This window comes from Strigops habroptila, chromosome Z, assembly GCF_004027225.2.
Source record: "Strigops habroptila isolate Jane chromosome Z, bStrHab1.2.pri, whole genome shotgun sequence".
NCBI classification, from domain to species: domain Eukaryota; kingdom Metazoa; phylum Chordata; class Aves; order Psittaciformes; family Psittacidae; genus Strigops; species Strigops habroptila.
This window is the reverse complement of record NC_044302.2, coordinates 17,316,445-17,337,076: the sequence shown is the minus strand read 5'-3', so window position 1 is coordinate 17,337,076 and position 20,632 is coordinate 17,316,445. Positions and strand designations below refer to the sequence as shown.

The window sequence follows — 20,632 nt, the reverse complement described above, 5'->3', positions numbered from 1 at the left end:
ACACATGCCTAGGATTCAAAGTGGTATTTGAAGATGTTGTTTCTAATATTCACAATGAAAGCTGCAATTTTGAACAGGATGAGTACGTTTTCTGTCTCTCTTTTTTTTTTTTTTTTTTCAAGATAATGGCTACAATGTTTGTCTGATTTCCAATCTTTTAAATGTTTGAAATGTGTCTACTGGATGTGAATAATTGTAATATCCAAATTTTCTAGTTTAGAGGGCATGTACTTACATACAGAACAGTTTTTAGTATTTTTATGTTGATTATTTTTTTTGCCTGTTGCATTCATTGTCATTTACTTTCAGCTCATATCAATTGAAACCCATATAATTCCTCTATGTTCATCTTTGAATTTGCGTCAGCCCAAAATGTGAAACCACAGAGTAAGAGCCTAGAATCCTACTCCGTCTAACGCTATTGAAGTTGGTCTTGCTACCAGACATTTACAGGACATTTTGTTGATAAAGAGTTTTAATGTAGCCAGTTGAATGAAAGAATTGTACAATCTGTTTAGAAGAACAAAGGACCCTGAAACAGTTTGGATTATATATTTGATCCCATTGGTATACTTGTTTCCTTCAATTACAGGCTGAACATTCAAGATTTCATGATTTGTAATAGTTGCATAGGTTAGCAGATTTCCTACAATTTAAAATACCACAGAGGGTTAATTCTTGTGAACAGCTGGTATGACAATTTCACAACTCTAAGTGACAGCAATTTATGTTCATTTGTGCAGTATTTCTAGGAGGTATAGATCCATTTTCTTTAAATGAGTTATTTCTAATTGGCAACAATATCAAGGTATGTTTCCCAAAGATACAAAAGTCCAGACTAGAAAAATTAAAGTAAAATCATTATCCCAATTGTTGCCATGACCTGAGTCTTGGTATACTCCAGGAAGAGCAGGACAGAAAGCTGTTTGGACATAATGGAAAAAATTGTTGATGGAACACTCAGATATAGAAGAATATCCAGGCAAGGAATGCATTTTGCAATAAAAAATTAAAAGCAATAATGAGGGTGAAGTCATGGTCCCCTTAGTGAGGAAAGTTAGTTCAAAATGGTCAAGAGAGTAGCAGAGATACAGAAGGATTAGAATAAAGTTAAAGCAAGGGAATTTTTCAGGAGGATATTTTTAGTGCTTTAATGAGATGGTTTGGTAGAATAAATATGATCATTGAATTTGTTTTCAACTGTTTTGGAAATTAAGGAAAAAGATGAGGGTGAAATGGTCTATGAAAGCAGCTTTGTAAAGTGGTTTGGGGTTGTATTTTTTTTTTTATCTTCAAATATGAGTTGAAGTGAAACAAGTTATTGAAATAGAAAAGAACTTCAGGAAAAAATTGAAGCTGAGAGATAGGGAAAAAACATGAATTCACTTCGACAGTTGGAAGGGCTAGAGACAGTAAGGATTCTGATTTTGAGGAGAAAGGAAAGAAATTTGGAGAGAAATGAAAAAAGTGTAAAAATTATTTTTAAGGTGTCATTTTTTGAAGTTACTGAAATACAGTTCACAGCTATAGAACAGAGAAAGAGGAGCACTAGAGAAAGACTTATAAATTTATGAGTAATACACTTCATTATCTCTCTGAAATAAGGTTGACTGCTAATATTATTTATTCTCCATGATATTTTTCTTCCTGAGAAATGAGATATGAAAGGCTGAAGGCCAAGATGGTGATTGGGTTTTCTGTGGGCGTTTTGTTTGTTTATAGGATATTCATACTGCATGTAAACCTAAACAACTTGTAAGGATTCACATTCAGTTTCTCCATTTATCTACTTTGTAGGAATATTGCATGGAAAAAATGAAGCTAACTTTTTTTCTGTCTACATCATTAAACATTATCTATACTCATACATATATATGACTTAAATTTCATATATGACTTTATTAAACAGGAGATTAGCTTTTGGGCTGTTTTGTTTCAAGTCATACGTTGAAAGTGATTTACATTTAAATTCTTAATGAATGAACCTTTATTAAAGCTTTGTGGAATGTAGGCAGTATAATATTAACTAATATTCTGGAAATAGAGGTTCTATCAGCATCTTCCATTTAATATTAAAATTGGTTAAATGTGCCTTAATACAATCCATAGAAGTAAATTAAAATGTAAAAAAAAAATAATAATCAGAAGTCCCTCGTTAAATTAGTGCCAGCAGGGAAATAGAACTGAGCACATTAGGATTATGAAACAATTATATATCTACAATTAAGGGTTAACAGAGCTATGGCAAGCGCTGTGATTAACACAACTGTGGTCAACATTCATTTTTGCTTGCTACTGCAGTGCTTTTGGTCAGCATGTCTAACCACTGTAACCACAGCAAAATCTTTTAATTGCTGAACAGATGTATTTCTTGGTTGTTTTCATCATGACTGAACTGAGGGCTTAATGTTCCTGAGAGCAACAAGAATGCCACCTTCTCCTTATCATATGTAATGAAAGTTGTTTTCAGTTATATAGTTCAAGAGTGTCTCCTGTTGTCCACATTGAGAATATATATTAAACACTGCCATAAGAGACCCTGGGTTGAATATGCAGTGTTGTAACATTCTAGTAAGGGTAATTTCTTTTTTTCTCCTTTTTTTTTTTTTTTAAATGGGTTTTCCTTCCTTTCTTTCTTTTCTAAGAATGAGAAGAACTTGAGGGCCAGCTATGATGCCTTAATAGCAAAAGGTGATGAACTGAATCTACAGCTTAAAGAGGAGCGGTTAAAGTGCCTTCATCTTGAAAAAGAGCTGCAATCAGTAACCATTTCAAACCGAAGGACAGAAGAGGTGAGACTGTCTTCAAGAGAGCTAGAATCTGCTTTAGGTACCACACATAGATAAGGGAAAAGTAACCATGGGATACTGTCTAGTTGTGGAGATGTGAACAGACCTTGGGATAAAAACAGTTTGTGGTTGCTGCTTGCTTTTCATAGAATCATTAACCATACCTGGTCCCTATACCACATAATCACTGGGGCAGTGGTTGGACAATATTTGAGGTTAAAGTATAGGATTTCATGTCAATTCTGATACTAAATAAGTGGTTTGTTAACTGGAAAAAAATCGTAATACTTGATTTATTGAACACATATTGCTAGTGTTTTAGTATTATTTCAGTCCAATTTAATTACAGTATCGTGTAGCATTACATTTTACGCAGCAATTCAAATCAGTCAGTTCTATGTCTTTGTCTAATGGCTCTCAGAGACTAGTGTCATCAGTAACAGTCACCCAGAGACAGGGCTAAAATCAAGCGGTTTATTCCTCATTCTCTTCAACATAGGGGGAGTAAGAGTCTACAAACTTTTTTGGGTTTTTCTTACATATTTGTTTTTCCCTTGTTGTAATGCACATAGGGTGTATCTTCTGGGTTAAAGCATCTTGTATTTTTAGAACCATATCCTGCTTTAGTGAGTATTTTGAAAGCAAGGATTTTTTGTTTCTATAAAGTCAATTAAGAAAATATTTACTGTACAGAAGCCATTAACTAGCTAATATTCATACTCACTAAAGTGGAAATAGAAATCTTTAATCTTACGGATTTTTTTTATTTTTTTCCATAAGGCAGGATGTGATTATAGGTACTGTTGTTGAACTGGATGTGTTAGTCTCAGGTTCATATAAAAAGGACTGTCTGGGCCAAAGTAAATCCATGTGTTGAAAAAAAAAAAAAAAGTATTATTTTGAAGCTTCTAAGAGACTGTTGTATAAAAAGAACAAATGAAAGCCTGACAAAATATTAACTATTTGTCTTTACACCTTCATTGTAATTTTGTTTTGTGCTGTGCATTTCTTGAAACTTTCGTTTTAGTTACACGAAAGAATAAATGATCTAGAAAAAGAGAAGGAACTCTTGAGGGAAGACTATGATAAGCTGTATAACACGTAAGTTATGGTTTCTGTATGTACAAAACTTGATTCCTGACCTGTTTAATAGGCCTTCATATACTGTGTGCTTGAATGTGTATATTGTGTGTTGTGAACACATGTGTATATATTCATGCTATAGTTCATCGTTTCAGTAAGTGTATATGGAAACTTTTATGGTCATCCATCTCATCTGTTCTGTTGAAAAACAGCAGCTTCCATATTTGCTCTAATAGTCTCTAAATAGTAAATTACTTCTTTTAAAAAAATTTATTAAAAAATAAGTGGAAGTCTATTTTGAACATTAACACAAGTATTTCTTATTTGAATTTCTAATAATTTTTTTAGGGTTATTGTTGAAAGAAGAATACATCTAGGTAGACATATATTCCTTTGGGTTTAGTTTGTTTATTTTTTCTTTTTTTATTTTATTTTTGGAAAGTGGGGTTTGAACTTTTTGTATAAGTTCTTGCAGCACTTCTTAGTGGACCTATAGAAAGTCTGATATTTAATAGCTTATCCAGTGTTTACTTTTGAGGGGTGGCTTGTTTGTTTTGGTAATAGCTAACATTTCACTTCTACTGCTTGTGCTTGAAATTTTTGTCTGGGCTTATGTGAGTTTTTACAAAGGTTCCTATGCATAGTAAGTTGTATGAATGGAATCAGCAGTGCATACAATGCAGAATACATTGGCAGATATGATTCAGAAATTCTCTGCTACAGAAAAGAAGTAATAGTAGTCACTTGCCACAAGCATATTGAAGGAAAAAATGACCTTCAAATGAACTTTTCCTTTATTGTGAAACTATGTCTTTTGTATTGAAGAGGGTTAGAAAATAAGATAAATGTCCTGGAGCTAATAATTGCATTGGAAAGTAAGCAAAATGCTTGAAGTCTTTTCTCGTATCAAAATTCATTCCCTTCTTAAAGTTTGTTTCGTCAGTGTGATGTCTGTCAGAAAAACATAAATGACTAAAGACAATGCGAGTGATAGCAAATGTTGTTTACAGTATTCTTACAATATTTATTAAACTTTTTGTACTTTCTGTGATGAAATTAAAATTATAGTGGTAAAAACTGAGTATAAAACATGTTTTACATGTGAGTTGTAACAGCTGTATAAGCACAATAGAGTTTTGTATAGGGGCAGTTGGTCACTTGTCTCTTGCTTAAGTTCATTGTTGTAGATTTCTCTGAAGTCTGATCATGTTATAAATATTTCTGATTATGATATTTTACTTTCCTCTAGCATTATGCAAAGAGAAATAGCTCTTACAAATCAACTTATAATTTTCTGTTGAAATTTTCTGTTTAAATAAACTCTTACTGGGATAACATATAAATAAGTTTAACTAGACACATTGAAATGTGGTTCTGTCATAACACAGTGATCTGCACATGGCTTTTCTTTTACTTAAAAATATCTATCTTTTCCATATATACCCATTTAAACTTTGATTCATGTTTCATCATTCCATGTTACTGTATAGCTAACAAGAAATGAGAAAGAAAAACTCATTTAATTATGACTGTTGTTTTATGGCCAGCGTGTTCTGTTGCCCATTTGAGCAATGTGACTTTACTACAGCTAACCTGTTGCTAGCAGTGGATAGACCAGTGTCCACAGGTGCCAGATAATTATAAATTTTTTTTTGTTTGTTTTTTTGTTGGTTTTTTTTTAAATGGAGGAAGAGAGGCGTAAACCCATTCTTTGCTAATGTTATTTTTGGGGAAGTTTATTTGAAGTTGATGGGAATTTTGCCAAAGACAAGACTAGAGAGCTGGATCTGAAAAGTTTACAAAGAACAAGTATGAATTTGTCAGTTGCCTCTTATTATTTAGTCAGTATCCAAGAAAACAGTTTGTTTGGATAAAAGGTTTGAAGGAATTGTTTTCATATGACCTTGTAATGCAAATCTAGCAATGCTTAAACTCCCTCCAAAGAAAATGGTGCCAGATGCGGTTGACCATTTATAGTTACTCAGATGGATCCAACTCCAGTGAAATACAGTAAATGTGAAAGAAATTCCACATGAGTTCAAGTAAAAGTAATCTTAAAATTCAAGGGAAGAAAATGTCAGAAATGGACTCAATTCAAACTGACAGAAACATTAGCATTATAGGCTTGGATAAAATCTGTCTTCTAAAATGTTCCTCATTTAAACATTTAAAATGTGAGTTACTATCAGAGTAACTGTTAATGGTTTTTCTGCCAGCATAGTTTTTGAAAAACTGAAATAATGTGTAGCTACATCTTGATGTGAAATAATTGTACCTAAAGATAACAAGTGCACATGTAACTAGGTATCATGGTCATTAAAACTTTAAAACATGTTCGGAAGTGTGACAACTAAGGGTATTTGGTATCTTGCTAAGATTTATTCTTTCCTAATGGGAGCCAATCAAACTTTGCAGAGTGGTAAGTCTAAGCATTACAGAACACCCTGTGTCTCTTCTGTAGCTGTGGAGCATTATGGAAGTGAATGTGGATTCAGTGTGTTATATTTGCTGCACATTATCTCCAAAATTATAGCAGAGTGAATGCAGTATTACAGTAGGACTTACTTAGAAGCATTGCTTAAGGTCATGTGTGCTGTAAAAGACGCTCTCTCACACTGTAAGATGCTATATGTCTAGAGAACTGTATAAATAGGTGAGATTAGATACAGTATGAGGAAAAAGACAAAATAAGAGGAATAGAACTGGTTTTATGAAGATCACAAATCAAGACTATAAAATCTTGCCATATACTTTAGAGTCCACAGTTCATGCTGTAATATTTTTTTTCTTTAATCTTAAGGCTGTTCTTCAAATGTATTAGATAGAAATGCACTTAGATATACTCAGCGCACTTTATGCAGTCATAGCCATCAAAACAGACAGTTCTCTTCAGCATCTACAGTATGCAAAGCTATGTGGGCTGTCCTGTGATATTTCCTTCTTCTCTGTGTTTTGCTGGGGCTTTTGTTGCATAAATCTCTGGGAGAGATAAATTGATAGACAGATACCAGAAGATTTTTTTTATTTAGTTATATTTTTTAATTTTTTTTTAACTAGTCAGCTTCACCAATGTGAAAAGTTGAGGAACTCACTCTGTTGTTTAAAAAACCCCTACAATTTCTGATTTTTCAAAGAATGCAAAACTGAATGAACTGATTTATTATTGGTTAAGATGAAGAACAATTTTCCAGACAATAGAAATGCAAGCATTGAATAGTACTAATATGAAGACCATAGCACTCATTGTCTAAATTACATGAAAGCACAATGCATTACTTATTCTTATATTTTTACTTATACTTATGACTTATATTTTGCCCACTGTAAATTATATAATGTACTTAATTTTATTTTGGAGTTATACATTTTGTTGTGGTTTCAGCAGTTCTAATTCTGTGTCCATGCAATCCCTGTTGCACACAGATTGGTGATTTCCAAGTAAATAATGTGTTACAGGCAGAAGAGTTATTCTAATTTCTTGCCCATCTCTGTTTTTTATTTCTCAAAGTAGGAGAAAGATTACTTTGTATGTGCTTCTTAATCAGTATCAGAATTGTTGTTTTACAGTATGAGAAAACTGTTGTCACTTTGTGGTCAACATTTCTTTGAACGGGCAACTGGCTTTAGGCTCTGCATGTTTCACAGATTTAAAAGAAATCAGGTGGGTGATCCCGGCTCTCTACATTAAGAGGTTTTGTATGTGGAAAGAATGGCTTTGTCAGTTGTCAGTTTTTGAGGTTTGGAATTGTGGATTACTCTGGGATATGCATCTAAATTCCTTTTCTAGTCCCACAAATGTTGCATGCTGCCAACTTTTCTGATTTTGGAGCTCTAAATTGAGGCCAGTTCCTTTGCTCATCCCACACACTCTTTCATGTTTTTTAACCGCAGCCTGAGAAAGGCGCCTTGGTTTCAACAGCAGCAGACCAGCATATGTTTACTTAATTCCTGAGACATGATGACAGTGGTCTCTATGCCACTAAAAGCTTTTTTCTTTATTATATTCTGTTGAAGCTAATTTCTAAAAGTTTTTCATATGCCACATGTTTTATCGCAGTGTCTTCACTATGACCTATGAACAGCAATGGAAATTAAAGGAACAGCAACTGAAACTGCAAATTGCTAAACTAGAGACTGATTTAGCAGACAAAAATGAAATCCTTGACAAGATCAAAGTAGAAAGAGGTATATTTCTACAATAATTATTATTTTCTCCTGATGTGAGTTTCTTCTGTGTTGGAGTTCAGGTATATTGCCCAGAAGAGTGTAGTTTCTCGTGTTGGTGATTTCAGAGCTGCCTTTTAAGTTGATCAATATGCTTAAGTTATGACTAGCTGTTAAGTACAAAAATTGATCCAGTACAGGTTTTGTGCTGAATGAGGATCATATAACTCCAGCTGCATTCAATCGTCATCTGTTGGGTTAATATTTCCTCTTTATTCCATATTTCTCCACTCCTCTACATTGAAAATTCTTATGGAAAAGAGGACCATCTGACAGTCCCTCTCAAATTATAAACCACTATTTTATTTACTGTACAAAGTTACATGAAGCCTGTATAGGCCCTTGAACATGTTTAATTGCCTTTCAACGTTGTGAATTCAGAATTTTTTTAATATTTTCAGTACACACTCATCTTTATTTACAGCTATGTACATTTAGAAAAAAACTGTATTCTTGTAATATACTGAACAGATTGTTTCATATGTGTTTTTCCCATGCTGTAAGACAACTTCTCAGTGGATCTTTAAGACCTTGCTATGCTTTCTTTTTTTATCTCAGTACTGTGATATACTGTGGCAGCAAAGTTTACAAAGTGAAAGCACAGGCAGTAAGTAAACTGTTTTTAGAGTTGATTCTTCAAATGTGTATTTTTAAATGTGAATTTGTATGAACAATCTAATGGAATGAAGTGGGCCAATTTGTTGTGAAAAATTATTCTTATGATTCTGGCTGGAGTTTGGCATATGCTTACCATTCAGATTCGAGTAGCTCTACTGACTTCAAATACCAGATTAAATATTTAAACATTTTACTTGACCACAGCAAGTGTTTGCAAACTTAACCTTAAGTGATACTAAAATAAAAAAATAAGATGCCTTAAGCTATAATAATACAAGGTTATGGCATATTGACAGAGATAGTTGCTAACGACACCTTGATTATGCAATGCAAAATTTAAAGTGATACTAAGAGCATGAAAATGTTATAGGCCATACTGTTGTTTGGTTAAGATGAATGTGGAAAATCAGGCAACACCTTCCGTCTTCTGTCCTTCATATGATCATTGTGTGGCAAGTCTTTACCACCCCGTCCGGGTGGTAGGATTTGATTACAGCTTCTTGTCTAACAAAACTTAGGCAGTATAAGTTTCTTCAGTCACGCACTTCAGCATCTCTGTCTTTGCTGTACATCCCTTTCAGTTCCGCAGGAAAACTGGAGTACTGTTTGCCTTAACCTACTGCCTACAACTAGTGTAGAAATAGTGTCTTGTCTACGCTTGGTAGCTTGGCATGTGAATCTTTTTTTTCAAAACTTCTTTTCCAGAACTAAGAAAGATGTTAAAATAAATGAAGTCTTGAAAATTCTTAATGCTACAGGAGACTAACATCATGTTGCCGTTTTCCATGTCCTCCTTCAGTATTTCTCTTTTGGAGTGATCATATAATTTCAATTTTAATTTTTAGTAGTATTTTTCTGTCCATAACTTCATAATGCGTTTTTAATACTTAAAAGAAATATATTTAAACAGAAAACAGAACAACTTATTTCACATTTTGTCTCTATTTGCCCGTGGTTTTTTTCTTTTAGGATATGGTATTTGCAAATGCTTTATCATCCTTCCCCTGCCCCAATTCCCTTAGTCATTTATTCTTGTGTTTCTTATCTTTTGAATATCTCCCAGATTCTCAGCCATGAATTACAATATCTGTTGGATCATATTCATTGTACCTTCCCGAGAGTGTTGTTTTATGCAAGTCTCAAAAGGCTGAGATAAGCTAATACAAAGTCTTAAGTTGAAACAATTACTATAGCAAGGATTGATGTCACTTCTCATAAATCCATACGATGTCTTTACTTGTTAATATTTATGTCTAAATACTTTTTATTTTTCATTAATATAATCTCATGCCTCTCTGCATTTGTTGTTCATATTTATAGTACTGTTTTACACAGAGTACAGTATTTACTAGATGCAGGTTTTTTCACAGTTGTCTTAATGGTCAAATATTTATTCTGTGTCAGTGAAAGCTGATATGTGAAATATATGAAAATGAGGAAAAAATATATTTCACCCCCTAAATATGTTCTTCTGTCCATAGAACTACAAAAAAAATCAGCATAAAAACAGTTCCAGTTTTATTCCATGGGGTAACAAAGAAGGCAGTCGTCTTGCCCTAAGTTGGACTTTGACAAATAGAAAGTTTGGCAAGGAAGAAGGGGAGATGGTACATGATGGTGGGTAGATTATGGGAGAGTAAGAAAAATTGGTGTCAGTTGCCTTGGAAGCATGTGCTTTCTATTTACAGGGAAAGACAGTGATGGTTTTGTTTTCTTCTCCCCTGCTACCTGACTGGTACTGGTTGGTCTAGAAGAATTTTTTCTGTGAATTTATGTAGGAAGTGAACAAATGTAGAGGCTTTTGCTGATTAAGATTCTAATTATTTTCATGTTTTGTGAATATTTACAAATATTTCGTGCAGAAGACACCCATGCAAGTTTGTTCAGATTAAAGTTTTGAATGGGATTGCAGATATTGGCATAATACGTATTTTGATTCCAGCTGAGAAGCACAGTATCATACAGTCCCTTTAGTGTCTTCTAAGGCCCTTATCAACACAGAGGGATATTTGCAACTCTGTAGTCTGCTTCCACTCGTGGCTCTGTAGCCTCTCACACAAGCTGCTGTGTAGCGTTTTCCAAAGCCTCCAGAGCAGTGGATTTCCCTCTTTTTTGTGCTGTCCCTTTCATAGCCTTGCTTTTGAAACCTCTGATATTGTCGTGATGGTGTGTTCTTGTGGGGTGTGGTCACCAGTGGTGTGAGAATTGCCTCTTCTCTCCTCTCTCTTCTTCCCTTTAAGTTGCAGCCTTTGGATTGAAGTAGGGGAAGCAAGCTAAGCAGCAGCCAGCTGCAGCAACCCTGAGCCAAGCGTGTTCTAATCAGTTCTGGTAGTATTATAAGTGGAAACAACTAATGGAGAGTTGGAGCAGCTCCTGATAAGAAACAGTGCAGTTATATGGGAAAACTGAATGGCAGGACATTCCTGTCACTTCTGTTCCATAAAGGCTATTGCTGAAGTACTCCCTTTCCTCCTGCCTCTTTCCTTGTATGTCTTGCGTTTATACCTTTCATTAGGATCATAGAAATGCAGCCTGTTGAGAATCTGGAGAGGCAACATGGACAGTGCTAAGGTAGCCTGAGCTGTGCCATTGACAGATTGGCCCTTTTTGGTTCAACAAGTTGTTGAAATTGCCTTGATTTCAACAAAAGCTCATTTCCTTTCCATTTAGAGGCTTGAAGTTAACTTTTTAAGCAGCAAGTGTGAATGAATATTAAAAATGAATGCAAAAACTTCACTGGGGTTCATGTCACAAAAAGAGTGGAATGAGCTTGCTGCTGTTGTCAGAAAATTCATGATAATCAGATAGAAGACCTTGAGAAGGGATATTTTGCCTCCTTATCCCTGGAAAAAGTGCCAGTTCAGATCTCAGTTTATAATATAGGGAAAAGAAACATCAGTATGAGGGGCCCTTTTTCTCTGTGGGAGACCTCCCAACTGACGTAGGTCTTTTGGGTGAATTGTTTGGATGAGTCCAGAAGACTCAATTGCTAGTAAGTGTTTCACCATCTTTTAGGAAGGCCTCCCTTCTCTGCCCATTCACAAGGCAACTGTTTTCTTATTCACTTGTGAATTTTTAGCCTTTAGTGGTTTTAATTATGTTTTCTTCTCAATTGCGCAAATGCTTTGCATTTTCCTCATAACTGCAGAGAATTAAAACCTTACTGGCGATGATGTGTTTGAATTGAAAGTGGCTCTTGTGGGGTCCCAACACATGTACAAGTCAGGCTACTGTGTATAGGAGCAGTGGCATTACAGATGATTCATTTTTAGTGAAGATGTCATTTAATGTATAAACTGCAAAATTAAAACTACTCTGATGTCAGTTTTTTAAACATTTCAAAACCCTTGAGGCTGGTGTCTGGACCACCTGTTTCCTGCTGAGTTTAAGCCTCTAAACTGCAAAGCTACTCTGTAAAAATAATTAAGTTGTGCATCATGCCCTGAGGGTCAACAGAAAAGATTCCAGCATTAAAAAGATACTGTGGACTATTTGGTTGAAAGCAGTAGGATAGATTCTTAAATCCCACAAGTGCAGATGGGAATTACAAAGGCAAATACTTGCACCTCAGGTTGACAGTTAACATTTACATCATTCTAATCTAAAATATGAGTTCATAGTAGTTAAATACGTGGTATGAGAATATAACTTTGAGACTTTCAAATAAGCACAGGAAAGAAATGGAAGGAGCAAAAAACTTTGTTATCAAGAGAATAAGGAGTTTGGCCAGGGAGAAGAGTGAGAGAGTACTTTTGTTTCTTAGAAACCTCAATGATTTTGAGAAAAGCTTGCTTTTAAAACTTTTTCATATGAAGGAAGGTATGTTGTTACAACTCAATTATTTCACCTAATCCTTAAGTTTTTTCTCATGTCTTACTGAGCAATCATTGTGGATGTAGCTATGCATGAGTGGGTACTTGTGTAGAATCTGTGTAACCCTCTACTGATAAGTTTAATGGTGTTTAGTCATTCAGATTGACAAAGTTTTATATTCTCTCTACTTCCCTCTTCCCTCCCTCCCTCCAAAACAAGAAGCTGTACTCAGCTGGGCATATCTTTCTATTTAGAAATACACAAAGTGTAGATTTTTCACACTGTAGGTTCCCTTTTAATGAAAGTAAGAATGTTTTGCTTTTTATTTAATACATACACCTGTACCAGATCAAAGGGAAGTAGTTTTCTATGCCTGTCTTTGTTAATACTAAAGATTTCCCTATACAAAATAAATTCATTTCTACATTTAAAAATTAAAAATTCATGCAGTAATTAATATCAAAAAGTAAGTTTATCATTTTTATAATTATGTTGAATTAAGTAAAATATTTTGTTCTTTTTTTTTGACATGAAGACCAAAAGGAAAAGCTGATGCAAGAGAACAAAGACCTGCAGTTACGCTACCTGGAACATAAGCAACAGCTAGATGAACTGAAAAATCGCATGAAGTTTTTGACCAAGGTGAACTCTATCTCTGTGTAGAATATGAGCAAAAAACCCCATCATATATTTTATGCATAGCACAAATACTTCTTGAAAGTAAAAGAATACAGAAATATAAGTGTTTGTTTATTCATGATATCAAGCAAAATGTCATGTCTAGTGGGAATGCATCTTGTTATTCTGAACGTATTCTTTCAATATCCATTCACATCTGGTAACACCTTTTCATTAAGTATTTCTGTTTCAGGAAAGTGATATTGATGTGGCAGAACTCGGTGAAGCCCTCTTGCATATAAAGGTACCTAACAAAGAATGAGCATATAGGGGGTTGGAACTAGGTGATCTTTAAGGTCCCTTCCATCCCAAACCGTTGTATGATTCTCTATATTTTGCACTAGTTCTTTTTTTCCTTTTTTTTAAACCCTTGGTTGAGCATTACATTACGTGTTTTCTACACAATGGCTAGGATTTTCAAGGGTTGCATTATTTGTGCATCTTTGTCCTGGGTTCAGCTATAGCAGTCATTTTTCTCCTTATTAGCTGGTGCAGTGCCGTGTTTTTTAACTTTCAGCCTTGGAACAACGCTGGTAACACTGATGTTTTTAGTTGTTGCTAAGTAATGTTTACTCTGACCAAGGATTTTCTCAGTCTCATGCTTTGCCAGGGAGGAGGGGAAGCCGGGAGGAAACACAGACAGGACACCTGACCCAAACTAGCCAAAGAGGTATTCCATACCACAGCACGTCATGCCCAGTATATAAACCGAGGGGAGTTACCCGGAAGGCCCAGATCACTGCTCGGGTCGGGCTGGGTATCGGTCGGCGGGTGGTGAGCAATTGTATCCTCTCCCCTTGTTATTTCACTAATCATTATTATTATTGGTGGTAGCAGCAGTGGTTTTGTATTATACCTTAGTTACTGGACTGCTCTTGTCTCAACCCCTGGGAGTTACATTCTTTCGATTCTTTCGATTCTTCCTCCCTCCGGGAGCAGGGGGAGGAAGAAGGGGGGGAGTGAGCGGGCGGCTGCGTGGTTCCGAGTTACCGGCTGGGCTCGAACCACGACAGTCTTTCAGTAGTTAATGCTTCAAGCTAATAAGTGTGCTTTTGTAATTTTTCAATTACAGTGAAGCAGAAGGGAAGATGAAAAAACTGCCAGGATGAGACCTAGATTTATGTAGATAATTAATTAACTTTTGATGTTATAATGAAACCAGATCCACAAGCATTTTTTTGAAAAAAAACCCTCTCTTTTCCAGTTAAATGACTTATCACACCAGCTTGTTCTTCCTATAATGTTTATTAAAAAATATCTTTCTTTATTAATTCTTTCTTAATTATTACTAATTTATGGGGCATACTGTAAGCATGAAAGTTGTAAAATGCAATACAGCAATACTTAGCAACTTTGTTTATTAAAACAGAAAACCAAAAATAGCCAGAAAATGTTCTATTTTTTTCTCATGTACAAATTGAAAATGAAGTGGGGATGACGGCAAGAAATCAGTGAAAAAATAAGTGTGCATTAAGTTTCCACTGTTCCAGGGGCTTAGGATTTATTTTCTTGAGCAAGTGTTTACTATAAATGGTATCTTTTTCTGCTACTGAAATGCAAAGGATAATTCCGTAAAGATAACGAACAAAAGAAAGTAAAACAAACAAATCCCAAAAACAAACAACCCAGATGAAAATTAAAACTCCAATACTAATAACAGAAACAATGTAGACTTGAGAATAATAACAGGTTTTGTACATTCACTGAAGCAGGATTATTAATTATATAAAAGGCATATATATTAAGGGGTTCGTATTTTCACTGGATAGACAGGAGTGATTGCTTCTGAATATCTCATACGTGTTAATTGATTCCTGATAATCACAAAATGACATTACAGAATACAGTCCTGATGCTGGTCTACCTCATTCGTGGTTTTTTGCGTTACCACATGCTCAAGATTTACCAAGTTATGCTTACTGTTTTATTGTTCTTCCAAAACTATATCCCAGTGTTACATTTAACCAAACACAAATACATCCAAATATATTTGCAAAAATGTGTGTTAGTAATTTTTTTAATTTGCTCCAGGCTCAAAAGCAGCAGCAAAATGGGGACCTTGTGTTTTTGGAAAAAGTAGAAGATGATAACCACAAAGATTTAGAGCATTCCATGCGGGAGCTGCAATTAACACACGTGGAAACAGTGCAAGAACTGGAAAAGACAAGAAATATGTTAATTCTGCAGCACAAAATTAACAAAGATTACCAGGTATTAAATTCTGCTCACAGTGGAAAATAACCGGATGATAACATTTTAACATTTGGAGCTCTAAAACTTCTCATAATTAAGACTTGCAAATTCAGCAACAGAGCCACTCTGTTTATAGATAACCTAACATAACATTTGCTGGTTTTGAAAGCATTGTTAAAAGCATGAGATCCAAATTACTTTAGTCTTTTAACCCACCCTGATCAGAGCCCCTTCTGGGGATTATCTCTGAGCTCTTATCAGGTCCTCACAAGGAAAAAGTAAGTGTACTTGTCAAATAAGCTTCCTTTTCCACAACACCCTGCTTTTACTCTCCTGTGCTGGGTAATTACAGATCTTACTTTGCAAGTTTAAAATAACCAAATCATTGAAAAAACTTCTTAGGAGCATTGTTCTGAAAGCATAACTAGTCTGTTTTTCATAATAATGTTTTTAGATTTAGCTGCAATTTCAACTTATGTCTGTATTGTATTACTGAATTAAAAATTGCTGCTATTTTTGTGTACTTTAAATGTTCTTTTCTCAAATCTAACTGTATTTTAACCTGTAGGTGAAAGCATGTGCAGCATTAGTGCAGACAAGCCTCAAAAGTCCTTTTTACATGCAAATTTTTTTCAGGATGAAGTAGAAGCAGTGACACAAAAGATGGAAAGTCTACAAAAAGACTATGAGGTAAAACTGGAACAGTATGTCCATCTTCTTGATATTAGAGCTGCACGCATCAGAAAACTAGAAGGTATTTTCCAAGTACATTCTTCTCTATGTTTTTTTATATATATTTCATGTCTTGCAAATTATTGTTGTAAATTTCTTCTTCAGTTGAAACATTTTTCTATTCTTAAAAGTAGTAAAAGGTCAGTTCTTTCATGGAAAATTATCTGTGTTTTGTGTCATTGACTTAAATGATGAAGTTATTAATCAAACAAAATGCAACAAAGCAGTTTATGCTGTAGCTATTGATGAATAAGAATGAAACTACCAAACTGAGATTTTATTTTTTTTTTAAATGGACATTTATGGTCAACCTTTTATTTTGCTGTCCTGTCATTACATAATCATTTCATATGTTGCTAAAAATCTCAAAGTCATGGTATAATATACCAATGAAATATTTCAATCTGATGAATTTAAAATGTTGTTTTAATGACTTCAGTGTGTAAAAGGTGCATAGAAAGCCTGAAATAGGGTACCTTGCAAACCCCCATGTTTTCTCTCCAAGTTGCATCCCCTGTGCCAAAGAACTGCATGATGATTTGTGTCCCAGTTCTGTAGGCATGTATTTTGGTTTGTTCACTGTTTACCGCCTCTGAGGCTGGACAACAAGTAAAGGTCTTTGCTGATAATTCTGTCCACTCAGGATATTACGGAGGATAGAGGTCAAATGTATTCTTCCCCTGCCAAATTTAGTTCAACCCTACCAAAATACATCTCTTTAGTCTCTTTATGCATTTGCATAGTGATACTTATTTGGATCATTGCATGAGACTTCTGAATTTTTGCTTGTTAACTCCCTAGTAATCTGATGATAATTGTTAGGGGCCTGTGTCTATTTTTATTGAAGCAGCTCCATTGTGGAGGTATTCTTGGTTCTTGTCAGTGTGCTAAATGAGCACTAGACGTATGACTTTAAATGTGTAATTACTTTTTTGGCAACGCCTGTAAGAAAGTAACATTGTTAATAAATTGGATTATGCTTTTTTCCTCTTTATTCAGTCATTAACTATACTTGATTTTTAAACAAGATGGTCATGTTGTAGCTCTATTTTGTTTTATATGTTGCAGCCCAACTAGGAGATATCGTCTATGGTACAAAACCATATAAATCCAAACCAGAAGTATTGCCAGGTGATCCGGTCGATGAGTTTGATGAAACTTTATATTTACAAAGAGGAGAGAACCTTTTTGAAATTCATATCAGCAAAGTGATCTTCTCTTCTGCAGTTATGCAGGCTTTTGGTGTCTGTGAACCTGCAACTTTTTGTACTTACGCATTCTATGACTTCGAACTTCAGGCAACCCCAATAGTTTATGGGCATACCCCATCATATGACTTCACTTCTCAGTACCTCGTGAAGGCTGATGACTGCTTTTTGCACTATATACAGCAAAACAGCATCACATTTGAGGTTCATTATGCATATGGCACAGATTATGAAACAATTGCTGCCTGTCAACTAAAGCTCCATGAAGTCTTGGAAAACAATGGGAAGATCTACAGCACAGCGAATTTAATTGGTAATTAACATATCAAAAAATACCCTTCTTGATGCAGTGTTGTGACAAATAACATGTATTTAAGTACTGAGTACATATTAAGTAACGAGTAACATGCATTCATGTTTTACTATTTCAAAAGGAAAAATAAAAGAGTTTCAACAACAACATGATATTTCCTGTTGGATGTGCAGCATGTTCTGGTGATTTTGCCCACAGCTGTGGGAAAGCTCTGACAGGTGCAGTTTTGCCCACAATGGCTGAGGACAAAGGTGGTGTTAATGTAGTGATCCTGAAGTATGTGATGTTACAAGTTTGTGACGTGCTGGAAATGGCATTAGAAAATCTTGTCTGAAAATAGCAAGTGATTCTTTGTCTTATATAAATGTTACTTGCAAAGGATTACAACATGTAAAGAATGTATTAAATTCTTTACACATGTTAAGAATTTTAATAAAAGATAGCATGACCTTACTCAACAAAATTATACAAAAACAACATGGAGAAAAGTAGTTGGTAGAGCTTTGTACTTGATTGCATTGTAGTACTACTCATGTGTTAGAATTTCTCTATGAATACTCTAGAGAAGATATTTTAAAATTAGACTGATACTCTTTTTAATTTAGCTTTATTATTTTATATATTGTTAATTGTGTTTTAGTTGTTTAACTCAAGTTTCTTTCATCCTCTGAGACTGTTACCAGTACTAAATTAAGGGGTCCCCACTTAATTCAACTGTGAAACATACAGTAATTTCAGTAAGACTTGTAATATGTTTAAGTGAAATTGAATTATTCTACTTTTGGTGTGCAATTTCTCTAGCAGGATATACACTAAGCAAACAAAAGAACAACAAAAAACCAAAACATAACCATTTCTGAATTATAAGACTATCAAACATCAGTGCCTTATATCTGGTCCACATGTCATAAATACATTCCTTCATTCCTTATCAGTAAGTAAAGGAAGAAATGGTTACAGTGGTTGTCATTTAAAGTGGTAAGTCAGAGGTCTTCATATTATAGTCGTAAGGCATCAAAAAGGTGGAAATGATGGTGATTACAGTTAATAATACTTCATACAGGAGCATCATCTCTGGAGGTGTTGGTTTTTGTTCTGTGCATTTTTTTCCTTTAATTCATTGTTTTAAAGAATTTTAACATAATCTGGACAAGCCTTTTTTTTAAGAAGTATTTAATATTCTATGCTGCTTACTTTTTCTTTTAGAAGTATTTTGTCAGATCAGTCTGTGCAGAGATCTCTGACTGCCCACTTCTGTCAAAATTTGGTTCAATAAGCCATTTTAAAGTGATATTTTGCCAATGATTTAAACTGCATACCACTTTTATAGGACATTTCCAACAGTTGACATACAAAACTGTCCTAACCTTTATTTGCTTTATAGAGATTAAAATAAAGAACTTGAGTCTATGACTTGGGCAGTAAATCTTGCGGATTACAATGCGAAAAAATGGCTGTGTGTCAGTTTTCTATCAGATACGTAGAGCCCAAGGAAGTGTTGTTTCTGTTCCTAACATGAACTGTGCATATCTCATGTCACAAATGCTGTCATAATACATAGTGGTGAGGTAACTAATCCTCAGTTTGTGGTGTTTCCTAGCTTTTGACTTAAGGACTTTAACGTTGAAAAGAAAATCAATGCAATCATGTATATGTTTATTCCTTAGGAGTCAAAGGAAACATTCAAAATTACGGTACCGTAGAATACTGGATTAGGTTACGAATTCCTATGGATCAAGCTATTAGTCTCTACAAAGAGAGGTCAAAGGCCTTGGGGTATTTAACCGCCAGTTTTAGGGAATGTGAACAGCCATCCCAGGTAAGTATGGGTTTGAACTTCATAGTTTTGGTAGAATAAGCTGTTGAATATTACTTTTTCATTTCAAATAGTTTAAGTCTTCATACGTTCGAGGTTGACAAAAGTTAAAGGTTTTTGAACTGTGAAGTATCTATAGCAGTGGAATGACATTCACTAGGAAATTAAAATTTTCACTAGAATATTTGAAGTTATTATATTAAATTTCTTTAACCTACAAGTGCCAGATTTTGTTAGCATTTTGTTCTAGCTCAATAGTGATGAATGTTAAACAAGCTGGGTGCCAGATCAGCTTTTTTTTTTAAGCCGAATAATGAAGAGAATTTTGATAATATGCACTGTATAATGCATATGTAAAATGCACTGTATAATCATGTTTAAAAGTCACAGCAGAAAAAGAAGGGACTTTCAGAAATCTTTAGCAATTGTTTAAGAAATGAAAACAATCAGGTTGAAATGTAGGAATTGAAAAAGTCTAGTTTCTAATGGGCAATTATTTTTTTTTTGCCTATAGGTTTTTACATTACTGTAAGTCTGGAGTAACTTTAATGTTTTATATTATTCCATAATGTAAATTTATATTATAATACTATCTCAATGGATTCCATGGTGTAATCTGAGAAGTATGTTCAGTGTATGAATTCTCTTAAAGGTCAGTGTAGGCAATTTCAGAATAACTTCATGTTTAATAACTTTGTAACATTTGCTTTAAATCTGATTTTTAAAAGAATCAAAGGTATTTTAAGCAACTTACAAAATCTGGCTCTTGTTAAATGCCAAATTTGGTGGTTTAGTTTTCTATATTTTTGGTTATGTTATTTCTAGCTGTGTTGCTAACCCAAACACAGTTGAAAGGTAAGGCATGTGGAATAGCACATTTTATTGTAATTAATGTAAAATTGCAAATTCAAACATGGCAACTGAAATATATGGATTATATGGGAGAAAATAAAATAGGAAAAATGGCAGAAAGTAACATCTTCTATAGAACTGTTTGAAACACCGCTCTTTTCAGAAATGTTTCATGGTGGAAACTAGAAGTTATATAGCTATAGCAGATGGTTACATTATAGTAAGGGTTCTGTCAGTCTGCAGCTGCAAAAGTACCTTCAGTTATGTGTTCCAAAATTTAACCTTTCACTAGTTAAACATACATAAAAGGTTT

General features: G+C 34.3%; 1 protein-coding gene across 8 annotated transcripts in view; it reads left to right on the top strand.

Annotated features, from left to right (window-relative positions):
• The window catches only part of RPGRIP1L (RPGRIP1 like), an 80,143-nt gene that overhangs the window by 20,508 nt on the left and 39,003 nt on the right, over positions 1 to 20,632 (top strand). For 6 of the 8 annotated variants that reach the window (XM_030512875.1, XM_030512872.1, XM_030512877.1 and 3 more), the window contains 9 exons: positions 2,646 to 2,792; positions 3,817 to 3,890; positions 7,930 to 8,057; positions 13,063 to 13,169; positions 13,399 to 13,449; positions 15,237 to 15,416; positions 16,035 to 16,152; positions 17,199 to 17,651; positions 19,319 to 19,470. In XM_030512875.1, the coding sequence (XP_030368735.1) occupies positions 2,646 to 2,792; positions 3,817 to 3,890; positions 7,930 to 8,057; positions 13,063 to 13,169; positions 13,399 to 13,449; positions 15,237 to 15,416; positions 16,035 to 16,152; positions 17,199 to 17,651; positions 19,319 to 19,470 (1,410 nt within the window). Of the gene's footprint in view, positions 1 to 2,645; positions 2,793 to 3,816; positions 3,891 to 7,929; positions 8,058 to 13,062; positions 13,170 to 13,398; positions 13,450 to 15,236; positions 15,417 to 16,034; positions 16,153 to 17,198; positions 18,478 to 19,318; positions 19,471 to 20,632 lie in introns of those variants that run through there. The other 2 variants (XM_030512879.1, XR_003995160.1) reach the window with 2 other exon arrangements.